This window comes from Chelonoidis abingdonii, chromosome 13, assembly GCF_003597395.2.
Source record: "Chelonoidis abingdonii isolate Lonesome George chromosome 13, CheloAbing_2.0, whole genome shotgun sequence".
Taxonomy (NCBI): Eukaryota; Metazoa; Chordata; order Testudines; family Testudinidae; genus Chelonoidis; species Chelonoidis abingdonii.
In genome coordinates, this window is record NC_133781.1 from 25,870,145 (window position 1) to 25,892,527 (window position 22,383).

At 37.1% G+C, this 22,383-nt stretch overlaps 1 protein-coding gene across 3 annotated transcripts in view; it reads left to right on the forward strand.

Moving 5' to 3' along the window:
- CEP112 (centrosomal protein 112) overlaps window positions 1-22,383 on the forward strand; it is a 285,142-nt gene that overhangs the window by 52,198 nt on the left and 210,561 nt on the right. For all 3 annotated transcript variants that reach the window (XM_032776336.2, XM_075071883.1, XM_075071884.1), the window contains 3 exons: window positions 16,122-16,208; window positions 19,837-19,936; window positions 21,058-21,176. In XM_032776336.2, coding sequence (XP_032632227.1) covers window positions 16,122-16,208; window positions 19,837-19,936; window positions 21,058-21,176 — 306 coding nt within the window. The remainder of the gene's footprint in view (window positions 1-16,121; window positions 16,209-19,836; window positions 19,937-21,057; window positions 21,177-22,383) is intronic.

The following is a 22,383-nucleotide window of genomic DNA, read 5'->3' on the forward strand; positions in this document are numbered from 1 at the left end:
AATTAATAATCAGAAGCACACACATGTCAGCTGAGTAATATTGTGAACTGCAAATAGCAGGAATTCACACTAAGAGCCTCAGTAAAACACTCAACAAGTGATTCTGTTGAAATTGCAAATTCTCCTGCAAACCACGCAGTGGGGGATCCAGTCCCTTTTGCTAATGGTACTGTACTGTGGGCTATTTTTAACTTGAAAGGTTATAGAAAGTATTTCACAATCACCATATGCTTACTATTAACCAAGAGGCTTAAATGTGTTTTCTTCTTAGTTTGACTGTGAAGCTCAGTTAAAAGTGAGGCCTTTTCATTTAGAGTATGGAAAAATATTAACAGAAAAGTAGTGCTATACAAAGAAAAGTTTTTCTAAAGATTTAGCTTTTTTTTTAAACTTCTTTGTGGTAAAAGGGGAGAGCATTAAATAAAATAACTGTGGTTTTTTGCTTTTAACCTTTAGCCCTTCATTCATAAACCTTCCCTGCACCTGTTTTAACTCTCTAATGCCAAACACATGGCCATTTTCAATGATAACCACATCACAGAGTTGTTCAAATATGAGCATCATCAGGCAGCGGTTTGTAGTAGTTTTCCCCCCAATGCTTCTGACGTGGATTAAACCATTTGGGAAACTGTCATCACTAAAAATCTTGGATTCAAACAAGGAAGAGGCAACAAAACAAGGGCAGATCAGTTTTCAGCAGTTCAGAGCAACTGAGAACAGATGGCAGGAATGGCTCATCTTGAGGAATAGGCAAGCTCCCTTTGAACTTCACCTCCACCCATCCTGAATGCCACCCACCCATGGAGTGAAAAAAGGAGTGAAGTCCTTATTTATGTTTTTCAAAAACACAAAACTGACTGTGTTGTTAAGATTTGATTTTGAACCTCTTGTGGAGTGGAAAACAAATCTATTTATATGAATCTACTATTTTAGTCGTTGTGGGTAGCCCCCAATCAGTTTCCTTGACATAAAATACTTCATTTTGGAACTACTTTGTGTTTCTTTAAAAGGCTTCTTCTGTTTCATATTTTTTCAGTTTCATATTTTTATTCTTTGCTAGAACATTTTTTATCTTTGTTACCTTTATTATCTCTCTACAATAGATTTTTTTCCCCCAGTAAGCAAGGTATCTAAACTCAATAAATGCTCAACAGATCCGAAGCAGATATATTTTAAGTCACTTAACATTCTGCTTTTTTAATGTTACTAGAATGAAAATAACTGTCAATAAAAATTTTGTCGAGACAAACTTTTATTTATTTATTCTTTTAATCTAAAGGTTATTATAGTACAACCATGAATTCTACTGTAAGAGTATTTACAGGGCTTGTGAAGGTAGCCTAATTACAGTATATTCTCTATAGTGCTGCTCACCGCTGCTTGGTCGATTGTAGATGAGGCAATTATTGAAGGCTATGCAGAGTGTAACAACTATGTTATGAAGCTTGATATGTGACTTGTGAGACAGGGAGGGGAAATATGCAGTGTAGTTATCACCATGTTGGTTCCAGGATATAAAGCTACATCTACACTGCACATCTTATAAAAGCGAGTCTCTGCCACTGCAGTTGCGCCATTGTAAGTTGCACTGTGTAGCCGCTCTTTATCACTGGGAGAGAACTCTCTGTGACATTTTTATAGTTAAATGTCTACAAGGTTTGAGATGTTGAAAATGGAATAACTCTGTCACCTTGTGGACACTTTGACTTGCATTTTGAGGATTGGCAAATGTAGAGTCCATCCCTCATTCAAGAGAGAGAGAGAAGAAATGGGTTGAAGGGTGAGTAGAAATGGAGGACTACAGAAACTGGGACTCAGATTAAAGAGAAGAGCTAAAATAAAAATGTCAAGTTAAAGAAGCAAGGGAATTACAGAAGAAAAATGAACAAAGCATTTTAGAAAGATGAAAATGATAGAAAAATAATTCAAGGAAAACGGACATTGAACAAGAGTGAAGGAAAAAATGGATCAAACAGTGGGGAAAACTGGCTGGATGACCCAGATACTGGGACTCTGGTCTTAAATCTGGCAGTGTGATTCACCGGTCTGGCTTCTCCTTTCATTAGTTTTATGAAGTGGTCAGTGTGAATGAACTTTTTAAAGGTTTTGATTCTTCCTCTTAATAGCTTTATTCCATGGGAAAATATTTAAACGTACAAATTAGGCATTTAATGCATACTTGATTAAGAGCAATTAATAAAAACTAATTTGATGACAGCATTCTAAAGGATGACTCTTGTAATTAACCAGAGCTTTTAAAAATGTAAAATTAAAATTGCTACGCTTTAGGCTACATCACGGAGCAGACATTTTTCTCTTCATTAAAATCAGATATTTTTGCCAAGAATGTTATAAACTATGTCAGTATTGTTGTCCTATAATGGTGTGTATATTTTTTATAGGTATCTATACACATATACACACACACACACGTTGATAATATATATATAAAAGCCCACATAACACACATGAGGAACCTTAAGAGCCCGAAGCCTGGCCAAAAGGTTTAAGCCAATCTTTGTTGCTGTATTGTTTATATTTGCGTTAATAAAACCAAGCTCCAACAAGGGGCTGAGTTTGGACTCTCCCTAATATGTGAACTGTGTTAGAGAGCAGGTTAGGAAAGGCATCTGCTCACATGAGGTTTGCAAGGCTGTCTTCAATTCAAAGGTAAAGAAAATCTTTGAAAATACAATATAAATGTGATTCAGGCCCCAATCACCATTGTATACAAAGTAATCTTTCATGAACTTTATTTATTCTTAAAAGCAAAAGAATTTTTTCTAGGAGAGGAAAAAATCATTGCACTGGGTATTTCATCACAAACTACTAAACAGTTTATTAAGAGTATGTTTTTAGCTTAGTGTGTTAACCTGTATTCATTTATGAAGAAATGTAGCTGGGGTAGAAAATCATTGTACAGGGTTAAATTTTCTATATGTGCATTCTGCACATAAATTACACAACTGTAAAACGCCCGGAATCTCATATCAGTTGCTGATAATTAGGGGCCCTTAATCTATGCATAGACTTGTTAACTCATTTATAACTTCCATTGTATCCATATTCAAATAATTTTACAACCACAAACTTCATTCTTTGTTGCTTGCTTAAATCATAAATAGAGACATATAGTACCAGTCCTGCGCTACTTCTTCTGTTTATCTTCTCTATATAGCTTATTTATTTTTGCATTACTATTAATTATTTATTTTACAGTAGCACCTGGAATATCCTACCAAGATCAGGGCCCCTTTTTCTATGCACTGTTATGTGCATGAAGACTGTTCCTGCACTTTAGACCTTAGTCTAAATAGACAATACAGACGAAGAGTGAGATCCATGAAATATTATTTCTGCTATTTTACGAATGATGAACTGAAGGACACTGGGGTTAAGTGATCTGCCCACGAACACATAAATAGTCTGTGGCAGCACTGGCAGTTAAACCCAGATCTTCCAAGTCCCAATCCAGTTCTTTATTCAGACATAGACATTCAGATTAGGAGAATCATCATGCAATGGCTTATATGCACACATAATGTCCATTATTGAATACGATTGTTTCATCTGTGGGTGGGGAAAGCCTGAGGACTGCAGAAAGTAACATATTCAGAGGCATTCCCTCCTCCTGTCCTGTGTCTCTTCACGGTATCCACGTGAGAGGTGCCTTACTCCTGCATACCTTATGAAATGTACAGGAGTAGGGTGAGTGCCTCAGTCTCCTGATGAGCTTTAGAAACTTGGTGAAGGGGCCCGCTCGAGCCCCCACAAAGCTTTAGAGTGCTCTTCAGGGGCCACCTTTTATGAAATATTTAGGAAGCTTGCTTATTCCAGACAAACCTAAATTGAATAGTTTGACCCCTGACTTTGGAATTCATTTTGGTTTTTAATCTAAAATAGCTCAGATCCAAAGATTGAGAGGGCTCATTGTGAGGCTCATTGTTTTCCACAAGCACCTGAAAACAGTATAGGGGGAATTGTGATTTCAGGAGTGGGGAATTTTTGAAGGGCCGGGGATTTGTGGTGGGTTATATTAAATTGCTGTTCTTATGACATATTTTTCAGGACTTGTCTACATGTGGAGTTGTAATGGTTTAAGTGGAGATGTTATTTGAAACTCTTTTAGTTAACGCAGTGAAAAAGTCTGTGTGGACACTCTTATTTCAATTTAAATTAGACTTACTTAGGTCATGTCTACACTACAAAATTATGTCAACCTAACGTATGTTGGCATTCAGCCGTTAGTTATTAAATTGCTTGCGTGCGTGAGAACACTTGGCTCCTTGTGTCGGCGGTGCACGTCCTCACCAGGAGTACTTGTATCAATTGTATTGTCAGTGTGGGGCATTCTGTGATAGCCCCTGAAAGCCTGTAACAGTTGACATAAGCAAAGTGGTGTGTACACTGACACTGCGTCAACCTAATTATATTTACTGTGACTCTACACCAGAGGGGGAGGTGGTGTTACTAAATTGGTGTAGAGAGGTACGTACATTGGCAGGAGCCAGATTTAAATGAAGACACTTTCACAGCTACCTAGATGCAGCTCAGCTTACATCAACCTAACCCTGTTGTGTAGAGCAGGCCTTACATTTACCTTACATCTAATTAGGAATAAACAATGTATACCAAAATAAAAATGTCAATATATGGTTTCTACTAGCTTAACTAAACTAGTTTATTTTAAATTCATACAAGAGTATGAGCAGGCAAGGCCAAAGTACATAAAAAGTATATGGATGGCTGGGTGCCCTTTTTTAGAATTTCTGTAATGCAGAATCAATAAATTATGGATTCCTATTTAGGCATTTAATGGGACTGATGATTATACTTAGGCTTGTCCAATTCTGCTGAGTCTAGTAAAAGGAGTGGGAGGGGAGTTGTTGTGATGGACCTCACAAAGCCTGTTATGGCTTATGGATGGGTTGATCTGTATTTTTTCCAATGTGCATTACTTTGCACTTATTAATATTGAATTTCATCAGCCATTTTGTTGCTCAGTCACCCAGTTTTATGAGATCCTTTTGTAACTGTTTTAAGTCAGCTTTGGACTTAACTATCTTGAGCAATTTTGTAATGTCTGCAAACTTTGCTACCTCACTGTTGGTAGAGGGGGTTGGGGGGGGCTAAAGTCAGGGTGTCCCCTTCCCCCCTGCTCCTACATCCCGCTTACCCCTTCTTCTCCATATAGAGCAGGGTGGGGACAGGCACACTAAGAGAGAGACAGAGAGAGCCTGGGGCAGCAGCTGCTCTCTCAACTTCCTGATCCACTTAAAAAGACAATGGGTTTAAGAGTGGGTCAGCTTATTTAAAGGGACCGTGTGTATCTCTCTCCCACACACAGCTGTCAGCCTCCACCCCAAACCTCACTTTGCCTCCAGCATTTATAATTATGTTAAATATATTAAAAAAATATTTTTAATTTATATGGGGGGAGGTCACACTCAGAGGCTTGCTATGTGAAAGGGGTCACCAGGACAAAAGTTTGAGAACCACTGATTTAGCAGCAAGGCATTCCCTGGGAAATATCCCACCGTCTACCTTTACCACCTCAACCAAGCTTCACAATCATCATAACTGTGAACAGTATTAAATTGTTTGTTTAAAACGTATACTCTCTGTGTGTGTGTATGTGTGTGTGTGCACGTGTCGTTTTTTGTCTGGTGAAAAACATTTCCCTGGAACCTAACGGCCCCCCCCATTTACATTAATTCTTATGGGGAAATTGGATTTGCTTAACATTGTTTCGCCTGAAGTCGCATTTTTCAGGAACATAACTACAATGTTAAGCGAGGAGTTACTGTAACTTGACTTAGGTAGTGGGATAATTGTCTGTTTGCCTCTCTACTCACTATGGCTTTGATCCTGCAGGGGGCTGAGCATGCACAAATGCCATTCACTTCAATGGGAGTTAAGAGAACTCAGCACTTTGCAGAATTGAGTCCAATTGGAACTTTTCACTTAGGCCCTGATCCTGCAGTCTGAACTGATTTTTCCTCTGTCACCATTTGAAGCCAATAAAATTCTGTGTAGGCACAAGATTCCATCTGGATGAATCAACTTTCAGGATTGGAACTGTAAGCACTAATGAGGATGTAATTTTCTGCATTTTAGAGCTCTATTTTTTTTTTCTGTTTATCAAGATTTGCTACCAGGGCTGGCTGCAGGCACCAGCCCAGCAAGCAGGTGCTTGGGGCGGCCAATGGAGAGGGGCGGCACGTCCGGATCTTCAGCAGCAATTCGGTGGCGGATCCCTCACTCCCTGTTGGAAAGAAGGACCAGCCACCGAATTGCCCCCAAAGGCTGAAGCAGCTGTGGTAGAGCTGATCGTGGCTTTTTTTTTTTTTTTTTTTCGCTGCTTGGGGCAGCAAAAGCCCTGGAGCCTGCTCTGTTTGCTACTGTATGTGAACTTTGACAGTTAAACATTTCAGGCTTTTTGGCACTTACTGATCCTCAAGTGTCTTTGCTACAAGTGTTAGAGAATGTTCATGATGTATAAGAAGTGGGACAGTTGTCACTCCAAATAAAACTACTGAATGTTCTTTTACTGCAGCATTTAAGAATTCCTTAAAATATTTAATATGATGGACTATTGTGAATAAAATTACTTTAAGTGACTAAATTTGATCAGGGACAAAACTAATCATTCACTTCAAAAAATTTTCCCTTAAAGTTGAAATCCATGACAATATTAAAAATTAAAACTAAAACTTCAGATGATATTTCCTTTTTTGAAAGACATGAAACAGATCTCCATGTAAATTATGAAGTGACAATGGCTCTAAATTTTTAATTAATTTATAAGTACAAAAGGATGTAAAATCTGTGTTCAAACCAGTGCCTAAGGGATTTTGAGAAATATACTAGATACTTCCTTGTTGGGAAAAATAAGTGGCAGATTGAGAACATCAACCTTTAGAGCAAACACGTTTATATTGGGACATTTAAAAATAATGTCCTGTTAATTCATAATTTGAGTGGCTATCACATTGTTTATAGCATGAGCACGTCCTTTTAAAAAATTTTAAAACTGAAAAACACCCATATGCTGCATACAAATAATGACTATACGATGCCTTTGCTTTGTGAATTAACAATAACAATTTTAAACGTTCTAAAATTTTCCTAATGAAATTTTAATTTTCTTATTTTAATTTCCTGCTGAAAACTATAAATTATTAAAATGCAATTACATAGAAAAGGACTTGCATATCAAGCAGCTCTTTTTATTGTGATTTTGGAATTTACTTAAAATTGCTTAATTGTCGTTTTATTTTTGCTGAGATATGGCACCAGTCTTGCAAAAACTGACACACATGCTTAATTTTATCAGTTTCCCCATCCATGTAGATAGAACCAGTAGTTCTCAACATGTGGCCTGTGGTCTGCTTGCAGCCCAATCAGCACACAGGTGTGGCGTATGTGACATCCTCAGGACCATACAGATAGTGTTGGATGCAGCCCACAATGGTAAATAGGTTGAGAACCACTGAGATAGACCCTTTAGATGTGTGAAGCTTTTCTATCTATGCAGATTGAATTGTAGGGTTAAGCCCAAAGCTAGATATCTACGATTTCAAAATGACAATTACCAAAAATTATTTCTACAACAGAAGTATGTATTTTAAGTAATTTAATTTTAATTTCTTCCTATATCTAACATTATAGTACCATGTGAGTTCTGTCAGTAAGTGAAATAATGTGTAGAGGTTTTATTTTTTTAATTGTACTGATACTTTTGCTATCACTTGAAAAACATCAAGAAAAATGCCCCAGGTTAATGCAAATTCCAGATGGAAAAGCTGTTTTTATTGTGCATTATGTTCTGTTAGGAAGAAAATTATTTACAACATCCTTTAATTTGTAGAATATGTCTGAAAATCTGATAGTTTTATAAATTTAAAACCAATAGAAATGTAGGCAAAAAATATCTGTGCTCCCTAAAAGAATCATTTTTGGAAAATTCAGACACAACAATGGAGAAGCACAGTACCCTCGACACAGAGAAAAAAAGGTAATTTTGCATATAGAAAAAAAATCCATATGCCAAACTCAGATTACTTGTTTGTTTACATAGAAACCCAGATTCATCAAATGGAATGAGTCAAACCTCTGAGAGGTACCCCACTTGGTTAGTGGTTAGGTGCTTTGGGGGACCAGGAGGAAAGGATGTGTTATGATTAGGCTTGATCATCCTGTTACACAAAGTCAAGGACTTCTCCTTAAGTCTTTAGCTGTGAAGGAAACCTGACTTTTCACCAGAATATCATCTTTGTCAAGGATACCTTCATCTTGTTCCTTGATAAATTATTTGCAGAGTAGTTTGGTGTGGCAATGCAAGCTTTACTGTAGTCATTAATTCCTCTGCTGGTGCAGCTTAGACATACTGTGGTTTTTAACCCCCCAGGAATTTTAAGATGAGATATTATATATAAAATCATCTACAGTGAAGCAACCCTCCTCTTTAAATCTTGAGATTTTTCTCCTGTTATCCTTCAGACAGCTTTATCCTAAATAGCTTAGGCAAAGGACACAGGCTGTGTACCTTCTTATAAGTCTTGCAGAGAGCAGCTTTTTTTTGCTTAAGGCCTAAAGATCAGTCAGCTGTCATGTACAAAGCGCTCTTAGAGTGCCATGCTGGAGTTGCAAAGAAGTCAGCTCCACTGCACTTTAAACTAAGGCCTGTGCTGTGGTCATGGTTGAGAATTTGTCCTGATGTACATGAGTCTCACTTCCACTGCAGTTTTTTGTGTTGATGTACATTTTTCTGTTAATGTCTTGCCTCTTTTATGCTTCAGGATGTTTCAGGTCTTGTATTTCTGTTGGAAAGAATACAGTCAGAGTGATCTATTAACTTATGCCAGAAAAGGAGGTTTTTTGTTAAAAGGGAAAACAAGGGTATGCCACACCAAAATAATCCCCTATCTCCTTTTTTCCCCCCCCATAAAGACCACTAATTTGTGTTTTCTGCTTGAAATCCCTTTAGGACTAAGTGGCAGTACTGCTCTACAAAATCCTTTACTTAACCAGTGAAAAAGGATGGTTTGAGCTCTTGCTTTATATAAAAAACATTTTATCTATCTATATACTTCCTTGCAAGTCTTTATTCATATATATATTATCTCATGGACAGACATACTGGGTTATAAGAAAAGATATGTGGTTAATTTGAAAATAAGAAACTTTGTTTTGCTATTCTCACGTGTTTTATGAGTGCATAGTTGTGGAAGTGGAGAGAATAACTAAATTTTGTAATGTCAACAGTTCAGTACTAAGAATTTAAGAGAAATTCATGCATCAATAAACTATACTCTAATTGTATACATTTACAGAAAATAAACGAGTATAAATAAAGGTTTTATCAGTTTCCTTTTTCTGCCAGTGGCTTTGTGTGTGACTTTCGCAAGTCAGTCATTCTATCTTGCCTCAGTTTATTTTTGGGAATAAAATGAAAACAGTTATCCTTACTCATCTTCATTGTTTAAAAATAAGAGAGTGGGATACAAACTTATTTTGTAAATATAAAATAATGACACCTTGAAATTGTTTCAGAATGGGCAGACAGTAGTTTAATAAATATATAATATACCTAATTCTACTTGATAATTTGGTGCAGAGAAAGTTTGACCTTTTGTTGCTAGCATCAGTTCATGTTTCAACAGATTTTGCCGTATATGTTTGTTTACATACAGTCATGATAGCTAAGGAGAGTAAGTAATGAATTGCCACAGAAAATGTATTGTAATTGAGTTTCCCCATAGGATACTACAACCTCTGCACATTCTTCACTACAGGCCCTGTGGGAAATAGATTCTTGTTCACTTTCTTTGCTGTACTGTATCTTCTATGAAGTTCATGCACAAGTTTAAAGTTCTTAGGATGAAATCATGTCTCCATTGAAATAAACAGGAGTTTTGCTGTTGACTTCAATGGAGCTAGGATTTCAGCTTAATATCCTTGATATATGGTAATTGTTTGCTTAACATACTTGATGTATGGTAATTGTTCCTTTCTTTCCATTTCATGGAAACATAAAGGTGAGGTAGATTTTGAGATTAGTGGGACATCTGATTGCCACAAGAAGCGAAAAATGGAATGTAATAACTACTGTGCATGATGTTAAACTGTTTGGAGCCATAATTTTAGAAGTGTGTAAATAGTATCTAATACTAAATAATGGAGACTTCCAATCATCTATAACTTAAAAAGATTCTCTACTAGATAAAATCTGTTGTTCAAGAGAAGTGCAGTGCAGTACTTCTACAATGATTTAGCATTTGAATTATCCAGATGAAAGACTATATGTGCAAAAGAATTCTTGTTTACTTTTACTTAGACCCATGTATTATGAATTGAGTAAATGGCATTCAGTAGGAAGTTTACTAATTACATGGTAAAGAATTAAGTTTTGTTAAGTTTCATTTTTTATGATTATTAACCATTGTGGATTAATAATTCTTTTTTTGTCTTGGTGTTATGCAGCTGTTGAAAATTTTGTCTTGAGATAAAAACAAGTTGCGCTACTTTATTGGTTCTAACGTTGAAGTTAAAATTTACAGTTCACCCTTCATCCCCCACATCCCCTCCACACACAGTTAGTGAAAAAAATCTGGTGAGTGAACATAAAGTTTTGGCAAAGATCCCAAAAATACTGATATACAAGATGCCACCTCTGGCCTGAAGGTGATTAGTCCAGTGAAGACAAGCAAACAGTGATCAATAGGAGTTCAAAGTATCTCTGAGCCCCAGGCACAAAATAACATGGCTGATCTGCATAGCGATATGTTTATATATCAGATAATTAAACAGATCAAACAGATTGTACTACCTCAGCAAATTCATGTGAAAAAAAATAGTGGCGGGATAAATGCTGGGATTGTGACATATGAAAAATTTGGGAATTACCTAGATAACTGATATTTATGGCAGTAATAGGATGGCCACTAAGAGGTTTAGATTATAGCTGCATTACTAAAGATTCCTGAAACTGCCTTTCTCAAAATGGAGACAAAGTGGGTGAGGTAACGTCTTTAATTGGACCAACTTCTGTTGGTGAAAGAAACCAGCTTTCAAGCTTACACAGAACTCCTACATTTCTGAAAATGCTTTACAGTGGTGTGATGACATAATTGTTTGCTGTTGATGAGTTTTTGAAAATAGGAAGAAAGGAAAGTCTGACTAGGCTCTTAAAAGCTGTTCTGTTGGTATCACCCTCCATGGCTTTAAATAACAGGGGCAGCACAGATGTTTGACATCAGTAATGTTTACATGGCCTTAGGGTTTAATTGCTTCATAGTCTCTGTGAGGAGAATAAACAATGACAGAAACCTAAAGGAATGATATTCAGGCTGTGGCAATGGATAAATTTCACACTTAATTGCAAACTTTTCAACTATGGTTAAATACCTACTCAAAAATTAAGTTCTTTTTCTGTCTCAGGGATAGTGCATTGTGTACTTTCTGTTCTAAGCCATCTCTTAATTAGGAATAAGGAGATGAATCCATATGTAAGTTGTTAGTATACATGGACATCAGTACATAAACCAACAATTGCTTTTCTGATGAAGATGAATGCACTGAGGTCTAAATTGTTTTCATCTGCTTTCTTTCTGAAACACGTGAAAGGGTTACCATTACATCGTTTGTATAATATTTTGTGTTTGCAATATATATTAGACCTATAAAACATAACACAATTTAAGACATAGAAACTGCTGATAGATGAGAGGAGCTGGCACAGAAATACAGTCAGCTATCACCAGTTTAATTTAGTGAGAGGAGATTAACATGATAGTAAGTAAAAGTTGCAGTTAACTTGACTCATTTATGCGCATTTTAAATTTCAGAGATAATCTTTTCTTTAAGTAGCTAGTTAAGACTATTCGAAGTGTAGGGGGAAGCCCCTTCCCTTGCTCCAACCTGCCTCATGCATGCTTAGCCCAGGGACCCAAGACACTGGGATGCAAACTGTAGGTAAGGCTCTGGTCCTGATTAGCATAGACGGGTGGTCAGGACTGCAAAGAGGAGGATGAGCCCTGTCCACAAGGTACTTCTGAACAGTTCCTTCCAATGGATGGTTCCACATTCCTGGCTGGTGAGTGACAGAGCAGGACCGTGACAGCAGAGCTGCAAAGGGCTCCCTGCCTGGCTGTGGGGCTGGTGACAGCTGACCCCTGCAGGTGCAAGGTGTGGGGAGGTCTGAGCACAGACCCTGCTGCTGAACATTTTGTGCTCATGGACGGAGTCATTCAGTAACAGGTTGGTCTCCCCGTAGCCAGGGACTCATCCTACTCTCTGTAGTCCTGGCCAGGAGTGTCTGCTCTGCCTACCCAGGGTCTCAGCCTTCCTTGCAGTTTGCATCTGCTGGAATCAGGTGTTACTGGCCCTGTGGCAACGCAGGGAGCCCTCTGCAGCTCTGCTTTCATGTTCTCTCTCCCCCTCATTCCTATGATTGCAGGGCTGGTGACACCCAATCCCTGCAGGAGCAAGGTGTAGGGGCGGCTGCATGACACCTGTTACTAACTGAAATCAACCAGAAAAAAAATCAATGTTGTGCCAAAATAGAGGTTTGCCAACAAATATAAATTGAATCCTGCCCTGTTTGCCATTACGCCAATCTTTGTGTCATCCTTAAATTTTATATTTACTACCAAATCATTGATGAAAGTGTGTTGGAGTAAAAGTTCATCCCTACTCTAAGGGCTTGCCCCAGGCATATGTACAATTTAAAATCCTATTCAAGCCTTTAGAATAGGACATAAGTAGGACTTAAGTGGTGTATAGTCTTTGTACTGTCCCACTGTGCATCTCTATCTAAGGAAAAGCTTGCAGATGTTCTAAAATTTTAATATTTTTAGGTTTATCACATTAAACAGTTGAGTTAAGGGTTTCAAAATGGCTGTGAAAGATAATACAGCTGTGCTTATGCCTCATGGACATAGAACTGAGTATCAAACTCATAATCTTAAATATTATTACCACAATTCTTCCAACAAGTCAATGAGTGCAGGATTAGTTTAACTTCAAAGATAAACTTTAAAAAACACCCTTTCTTGGCAAAAGAAAATCCTGACACCCCTAATTATTAAAATATATGCCACCTTAAAAACTTGTTAATTAAATATTTGAAATATAGTTTCCCTGTTTTACTTATGTCTCTGATGTGGAGTTACCCAGTATGTGGTAATGACATCATACATGGTGTCAGCTGATCAGGCAGGGCAGAAAAATACTGAAATTTTAAAAAGTACCTAAGGGAGTCAGGCACCCTTTTGCCAATGAGAGCTGGGCATCTAATTTTTGAAAATCCCACCTTGTCTGCACTGTTTCGATAATGTATTTATTTGTTGTAAATGAAATGGAGAATGCTGAGTATTTGGGATTTGTCAGGTAAGAATAGTTTAACCATTTTTTCTAAAATGGAAAAGGATTTGGTAATTATAATCTACCTAAGGTATTTCAAATGTTTCTATTCTTGAGTAATGAGCCTTCTCTCTCTTATCCTAAGCAAGCATTTTCAGAGTTTTTCATACTATATCTCTGGATACATTCATTCGCTAGTCCTCTTCAGATGAAGTTTAGAATCCTTTTCTGCAAAGTAGTGCCAGGTCCTGTTACACTTGAAAGGAAACTCTCCTGGAATTAGTCCACTGAGCTACAATGCACTCTTGCTAATTGGGGAAAACTAGTTGCCAGTGAGAGAGCTTGTTTAACATATATTTGGTACAAGTACATATTATGAAATGTCTAAGCATTTGATTGTCTTGAGAATACAAGCGTCTGTGATACCTGGAAAATCAGGGGAATAGATTTCCTTTCCTCTGGATTAGACATCAGTCCACCCATCTGTGTTGAAAAGAGTTGGATCTGTTGGCAAAAGACTTGGAGATGTTTTCTGGTATAGTAGCTTGCATAGTACTCCAGACCTATTTTGGACTTTGGGTTAGATGTCCTCCTTAGGCATAGTACAGTTAGATGTATCAGTACTTAAATGTGGAGAGTCCTTGATGGAAGGGCTTGCTGCACTTGCCTCTCCTACTTTCAGCTGTTGACAGGATCTATTGCCCGTAGGGTTCTTTTTGTTAAATTCAGTGCAGTAAAGTTGTGATCTTTTAGTATGTGGATGTTTTCTATATACATTTACAAAAAATATCTATAATGGGATATCTATGTGTTATAGTGAACTGATAGTAGCGTATTTGTATTAAATATGTATCTTTATATACATAAAATAAATTAAATCAATTCTTGAAATATTGTGTTTATTTAAACCAAAGAAAATACAGAAAAATAAATGTAATGAATTAAGAATTTTATTCTTTGTCCCAGGGTGCTCCACTCACTGCCAGTATGGTGCCTCCTCGTGATCACTCTGGGGATTAGCTCTTAGGCCAATGCCCCGTCCACAGTTTGCATGCCATCACTCTGGTCTGCAGCTCCTCTTGGTCCAGCACCTGCAGCATCTTCCTTATCACTCAGTGTTCCCCCTCTGGGGTCAGTACGTCAACAGTCCTAGGAAGTCTTCCCATTCACTGCCCCAGTGCCACTCCCTCAATGGCTGGTGGGGGAACCTGGGCCTGCCCTTTACTTCAGGTTCCTGTCCGGGGACCCTCAGCTCAACAGTTCTGGGCTTCCTCTCTTTGCCCTCAGTGCTCCTTCCCTGAGCTGCTTCCTACACTCTGGTTCCACTTCTCTGTCTAGGTGTGCTAGCTCCAAGAACCCTCTCCCCAGGGAGTGACTGCCTTTTCTCTGCAGCTGCCCCAGTCTGTAGCCCCCTTCCTGGCTTTATAGGTCCCACCTGTTCCTGCACAGATGAGTCTGTTCCTAATTAGCTGCCTCCAGCCAAAAGACCTCCCCCCTCCCCTCCACTCCGAAGCCTAATTAGCTGATTGGGCCCACTTGGCCCAATTCTGCTCTTGGAAGGCTAGTGTGGGGCTCTCAAACATATTCTTTTATATAATACAGTTTATCTAGCACGTAGTTAAACACTAGAGGCCAAATCTGTGGGTCCAGCCAAGTTGTGCAAGAGCTGAGGGTGGAGGGAACATGGCTGGGATCCTGTTTTCAGCTGGCTAAGGAGAGTGGTGGCAATTCAGCATCTCTTAGAACAGCTTAAATGTTGGTCTAAGTTGTGCTAATGGGAACAGTCCAGGAAAGAACATTCTGCTGGCCAGCCATTGCCACCCGTGACCCAGCCTGATGTGTCACTAATGAACAGCGGAGGTTGTAGGGCTGATTATGTTGGGGTCAGCTTTCTGGCTGCATTGCTCCCTGAGCAGCAGAAGTAACTAGTTTTAAGTGGGAGAGATACAGTATGGTCCAAAGTATCATTGGTCATTTTAGAAAGTTTTTTGGTGTACACAAAAGAGCTATGATACATGGAGATATAATTCTAACAAGGCTTTTCAAAGGCCATAATAAAAATGTATGAGAGATTTAAATGATCATGTTATCATCTTAGGTATACAACTTGGCCTGTTTACAATGAACAGCAATATCATTGGTATGTTACATGGAAGCTTTTAAATAAACAACAATAAACAAACAAAAAGGCAAAAACAAGATATTTCCAGCTTGCTGATTTGCCAGCAATAATCTTAATGATTTTGTAAGTAAGTGACTCTTTAAAAAAGAAAGTGTGTACAAAATCTGTGAATAGTAGAAACCTACAAAAATAAACATGAGTGAGAGCTGAAGGACATCCTTTGTATAAATTGGAGAAACACCTGCCTAATAAATTAAAGAGCTTTTAGCATGATTTATGTGCATTATCACAAATATTAAAACTTTCTTTTCACACTGTTTTGTTTAAAAATATAATTTTAGCTTTTTGAACAGTAATTTTGTTTCTTTCACCAGCTGAAATCTTCTACAATTTTGTAAACAGTGGGTGCAGATTGAAACTGTTAATGTTTGTATGAAATAAATGGTATGAAAACACTTCAAAAACTGTCCCTGGATTTTTTTTGTATTGTTTATTGAGTAGCAACTCCTCCGCCCACCCCCCCAGCAAAAAAAATAGTTTTCTAATTATGGAAAGTAAATAATCACTGAAGCGCCTTAATATAATTTTATTCTGAAAGTGAATTAATAACTATGAGATACTTTTTCCTTTAAAGCTGGAGATGAAAACAAAAATAATGGAAGCTAAATTTCATGAAGAAAAGCTTAAATTACAGCAGAAGCATGATGCTGATGTTCAGAAGGTAAGAAATGTTTGGATGTTACTTCTGAGGGATGTACAGTACATGAATCTGTAATATTGAATATGATCCTAATAAATAATTCAGAGCTGAATTTAATTGCTTTAGCTCTTTCAGATTAACATTCATTTTGCTTTAAAATAAGATTTTGTTGTTTGTTGCAGTTTGCAAAAATTGATTTGAAAGGGAGATCTCCAATACTGGCAAGAACTTGGAAAAGGAAAGTGTCTCTGTGAAAAGTTATTTAATGTGCTAAGTGATGATATTGCAGATATGGGTGTTTGAAGACAATTTTTTTGCTTCACTACCCATCAGCTTCTGTGGCTTCATCTGATGGTGAAACTGTAAACCTGTGATTTTTATCATTAACTTAGACCATCATCTGATTATTTTTCTTGAAACTCCAGGTCTAATTCTAGCATTCTGTTTGTAAATTTGTATTCCTTTGCTTTTATTAATTTTAGTGTAAAGTTCAGTGTCACTTAAAAATTTTCTTTTTATTTTAATTGTTTAAATGAGTGTACCAAATGCATTTTCTTATCACAATGGTTACAGTACTTGGTTTTACTATTTTATTTTTGACACTATGCTTCAAAAAGTATGCTATTTTAATAAATAGATTTGCGAACTGTTGAACACTTACAATTCAGCTTAACTTAGTTTATCAAACTGTTAGTTTACTTTTGATTCTACACAGCAATAAAGTATCACTTAATAATGGTTACTTTGGGCTATATAGGATTTCTTCTGACTGTGTTGCAAAGCATCACTTTCCAAATGATTAAAAAGACTGTCACCACCTATATTGTTTATCTTAGTATCATGTTTTTTATCATGTTTTTACATAAAGTCACATCCTCTGAGGTAGTAAGTGCTTCTTCGTCCTTAACTCCCATGGAGTTACTGGGAATTGAGTGCTCTGTATCTCACAGGATGAGGTTCATGGGGCCTTATCCTAATTTAGGCTTTACTGAGTGTCTCAGTTTTGTTTTTCAAAACTGAGTCACAGACTTGGAGGAAGTCAGTTGACACAACACTGTGACACATCAAAGACTCCCATAAAGGATGTTAATATTTGGTCAGGTGCATATTTGACTCATCTGTTCTGAAAGCTTGTAAGTGTAACTGGCTAGTGAAGTTGAGAGTCTAAAGGAAACAGCTTTGTAAGAATAAGAAATAGTTGAGATGCCTTCTCATCTCCCTAGTTGTTGTTTTTTCAAACTGCCGTCAAGATTCCATCTTTTGAACTTGTTTTATCATGTTGGGTATGTTTTAGAAGAAGTTAAATAGTTTTGCATTAATCCTTTAATCACAAGACCATTTAATGTAGGTGAGAGTAACATTCTGTTTTGGGGTGGCAGCGTTCTGCTTGTTATAAGTTTTTAGAATTACTATAAGTTAACGTTTAAAACATTTTAAACATAAATATTAAGTTTAACATTGAGTTTATAAGATTCATTAAAATGGTGTCTTAAACTGCAGCCAGAAGCATAACAACTTATATAAATATACATCTTTTTATTTTAATATTCAGATTAGCCAGTACTATAAATTTCGTTTGTACAATTTCAGTGGTAAGTATATTTTTATAAATACAGAGGTGTTTGTATTTTTATAAATACAAATACCTATATAGGATTGTCTCTTGCTGTCAACATATCAAGACAACTTATGTTGTTTAAATCTTTTTTATGAGAATGTGGAAAGAAAAAAGAGTAAAATATTTTTTAAAAATAATCTTGATGGTTTAAGGAAACGAAGGCAGTCCAGATTAGAAGCTTCCATCTCCCTACATATCTGTTGCTTTCCTTCTGTCGCTTGCCTCCAACAGTAGTGCTCTCTTGGGATAGTCAGATACATTCAGTGGAGGGAGGGAAGAAGGTTGAGAAACCAGTGCAAGGAGTTAGTGGGGGTAAAGACAAGCAAAGGTGGGAAATTAGCCAATTATGCTAATGAGTCTGATAGGATCAAAGTACTTCACTGGACAGAGAGAACTGGTGATTTTCTGAAGAATGAGAGTATGGAGATATAATGTTTATATATAACCAAAGAGTGGTTATGGACAATGAAGGTAGAGAAAAAGTTGTCTTTGCCTTTGGATTGTAGATTCCATTGTACATAGAACACCATAGTAAATCTCCATTATAGAGTACTGTCTTTGGCTTGAAAGACCCACAAAACATAGTAAAAGAATTGAAAGTAAATATATAAATGGTTTCAGAGATAAGATAATGGGGAAAGGGAGTTTTTAATGAGATATTAAGGGTACAGGTAAATGTATTGTTGGGAGTGAAAAAACAACTGAATACTATTAAAAGTGTCAGACATGGAGAGGAAGTTGGAGTGGGTCATCAACGTGCACCCTATATCCCCATAGAGAATGTAGTCCTACCAAAAAGCAGGGCAAGGACCAAAAATACTGCCCTTGCTTTTACTTTTGGAATAGCCAATTATATTTTTTTGAGTGACACAGCAGGATCACTTGGTAAGATGTCTTACAGTATTTTAAAATAAAAGAAAAAATTTGTTTACCCACTGAATGGCGAAGTGTTAATTCTTTTATAAGGAAAACGTTGCATCTTTCATTTTCTTCCCTTTGTTTGTGTTCTTTGATGGGATCCCATAGGGATTAATTGAGCATTTATCAATAAAAAGTATGTTCACATTCTTGGATTGTCTTCAAAACTGTTAAATTTACTGTTACAACAACATTATATTGTGTTGGGGCTGAGACAAAGATGCTGGGTCTAGTGGTTGGAGCAGGAGAAGAGTTGGGGAGTCAATCCAAAGATCGGAGCCGGAGTCAGAATTGAGAGTCAAGCTAAAGGTTGTAGCCAGAGTCAGAGGATCAAGCCAAGGAGTTAGAGTGTCAAGCTAAGTGTCAGAGCCAGATTCAGAGACTGGAGGCAAGAATCAAGAACAGGACAGGATGGCAGGAACAGGTCCTGGAAGAAGGAACCAGGGGCAAGGTTGGAAAGCAGGGTTCAGGAGTCAGGCAAAAAGGCAGGGTCCAGTGTAGCAGCCAGGTAGAACTCAGTTGTGTGGACAACTTCCTCTTTGGATTTAAATAGGAAACCCTGACCAAGCAGAGCTCAGTATGTTCTTCCAGTCAGGCCTGGGGAAACCCTCTCTGATGTAACTTCAGGTTTCGTGGTCCCTTCTGCTCAGCCACTGGGTGGGAGCAAGCAGGTGACAATCAGTTGGGGACCCTGTGGACCAAGGTTCAAGACGTGTAGAATCATGATGCTCTTGATGCCTTGTGAAGATCATTCTTTTTCAGAATCGGTTCTTTGTCTGTGTAACATTTTCTCTGCACTTTTTCTTTGTTTATAAGGACATTTACACTAAAATAGTATTTTTGTTGCTGAGAAGTTCATCTCCTGCTGTTGCCTGCTTCCCATCTGAATTCATCCTCTGTTTATAACCATTGCAGTTAGTTACTGTGGAAATGATAATTTCATACTTTTCATTACTTCCATGAGTCCAAAGCATCTCTTGACTACTACTCTTTTATAGATACAAACATATTCCATTGTTATATATCCACATATATGATATTGTTCTTTGGTTGTGGGTTATATTTTTCTTTTCAATCACAGGTTTGTTAAAGTGTTGTGAATTTCTACTACAGATTTTGGATAGAAAGAATAATGAAACTGAAGTATTGAAGACCCTCTACAAAACTAAACAGAATGAAGCTGAGGAGACTATTAGGAAGCTAGAAAAGAAAGGTGATACAATGAGAGAACATTTTTTGCTTTCTATTTTTGTGTGGTGGTACTATATGCATTAATGACTAAGGGTCACGTTTTACCTTTAGGTGCACATGTTCAACTCCTGTTGAATTTCAGTAGGAGTTGTGCTCATAAGTTTGTGGGCAAAGATTGGCTGTAATATTTCATTTGACTAGGATGCTCATTTGATTCCCTTTGTGCTCCATTTTCCATACTACATTTTTCAAGAGACAGCATGTTCTTGTTAGGTTTAGTGCTTACCGTTTTTTGTGGGGCCTAAAATACCACATAAACAGTGTTTCTTGTGATAGAAATACTTTGATATCTCAAATCCCGATCAGAAGTAGAAAGTTTAGTGGCACATGAATTCTAAAACTAATTTAAAATGATCAGTTTGGAACCTTGTAACAAGTTCAAGATTAGTTCTAAGCTCTGGGTGGAGAATTGAGCAATTTATTTATTCAGTGTATTTAGTCCAGCCCTACTTTATGGTTTATTTAAATCTTTATTTCAAGCATTTTGAATGCCTCAGTATTTGGGTGCCCAATGTAACATATCTTTAAGGAGCCTGATTTTCAGAGGGTAGATGCCCAGCTTCTTTTGAAAATTAGGATCTTTACGGGTGCTTTAGTTGGACACTCAAAATCACTAGTCACTTTTCAAAATTCTAAGAGAACTGCCTGTAAACTGCTATTGGTTTTCTGCTGTTCTGGTACATTAAAGAAAAATTGGCAGCACATAACATCTTAATGAAAGGTATTTAGAGTTGCAGTGTTTTTATATTTTCTTATGTTACATACTTACTGAAGGTTTTACAGCATTTTGTATATTCATATTCATGTTGTCACAGAGAGAGAAAAAAGTCACCAGGAAATATTTTATAAGTAAACAAAACTGCAGTGGAAAGAGAACATCCCATATTTGTTTAAATATCCAGTTTAAGGCATGGAATTTAATGTTACATTTGTAAGGAAGTTATTATACAAACAAAATAATGTTTTAAAAGCACAAAGATATCAGAAAGTGATATCAGAAAGGAAGAGTTATCCGATTGCATTTGTTGCCAATATTGGAAGAGGGCATCTCTTGAATTGGTTTATTTTCTTATTTTTTGGCAGTTCAGACCCTTGTTCGCGAGTCGCAAGTTGTCAGAGAGACTAAGGAAAAGCAGATTATGGAGTTAAAGAAGTTGTGTGAGCAAAGCACAGATTCTTTGAACAATGACTGGGAGAAGAGGGTAATGGATAACACTTCATTTGCTTTAAGTCTGAAGTTTTCATTCAATAGAAATGTAGAAAGATCAAATGTACAATTCATCATATTGATAATCATTAATTTAAAAAAATTAACAGGGACACATGCTACTTTTGAAATTATTTTTCTGTATTCTGTGCTCACTTTTAGAGTAACGTTGCCAGTTTTTCTTAATATACATTTCACCTAAAATAGATCTTTGTAAATTTGACTTGCTACAAAATGTTGCCATTTTAATTTGTATCCACCACCATCATTACATCTAGTCCTCCAAAGCATACAAGCAAATCCCAGTCTTTCTTTGGAGGCTTTCTGCAAGCCCTATTTTTTCCTTTTGACAAACCCATTTCCCTGAGTATACAAGGAAGGTGTCTTGTCACATGTTTTTGGTGACAGTTTACCTGATGTGGATTTTTTTGTCTGTTGAACTGTTGCTTCCCACAGCCACAATGACTCTTTTGAACAGCTATTTGTGCAGTGACACTTAAATTGTTCAATAAAAGTTTTATTTACTTTTAGGCTTAAGGCATCATCAATGTGTGCTGAGACAGATGTATCACAGTACAGCTCCAGCCTTGCCACAATATTGGTGCGGCCCTTCCCAGAGAGGATGTGTTTAATTTTATGTCTTGGCACCTGGATCTATGAGCCAAAGGCCTTGTTAGTTTTTCTTCTTGCTTTGGAAGAGAACTTGATCATAAATTTTGTTTTTCCCAATAGCAAAGAACCTGAGGCAAGAATGCTCAATGTTTTGTTTCTTACAAAAACAGTGTTTTGACCCTGAATTCATCATACTTGCTCTGCGTGGACAGTTAACTAACAAGCATTATGCCCAAAGCTGCCATTGTCATCCATGATACAAGTACACAAACAAAAATGCTATGTTAAGTTTAAATCCACTAAAAACACAGGAGATGTGTAAGGGCACCATTTACCCCATGGGGAAAAAAGTGATAGTCCAGCGTTCCAAGACAATACAATAAAGATGGATAGGTAAAATATTTTTCTAGTGTATATGAAAGTTATTTCATTTTGTCCTTCTCAAGTCCTTTTTTTCCTTTGACTAGACATTGACCTTTGCAAACTCACATCATTACTGTCCTTTGTTGTGTAAGGAGTCAAGTTGTTGACAGGAGACAGCATATTTTGCTTATGTAGTGTTGTAGAACAAACTAGGGGCTGTTTCCAGC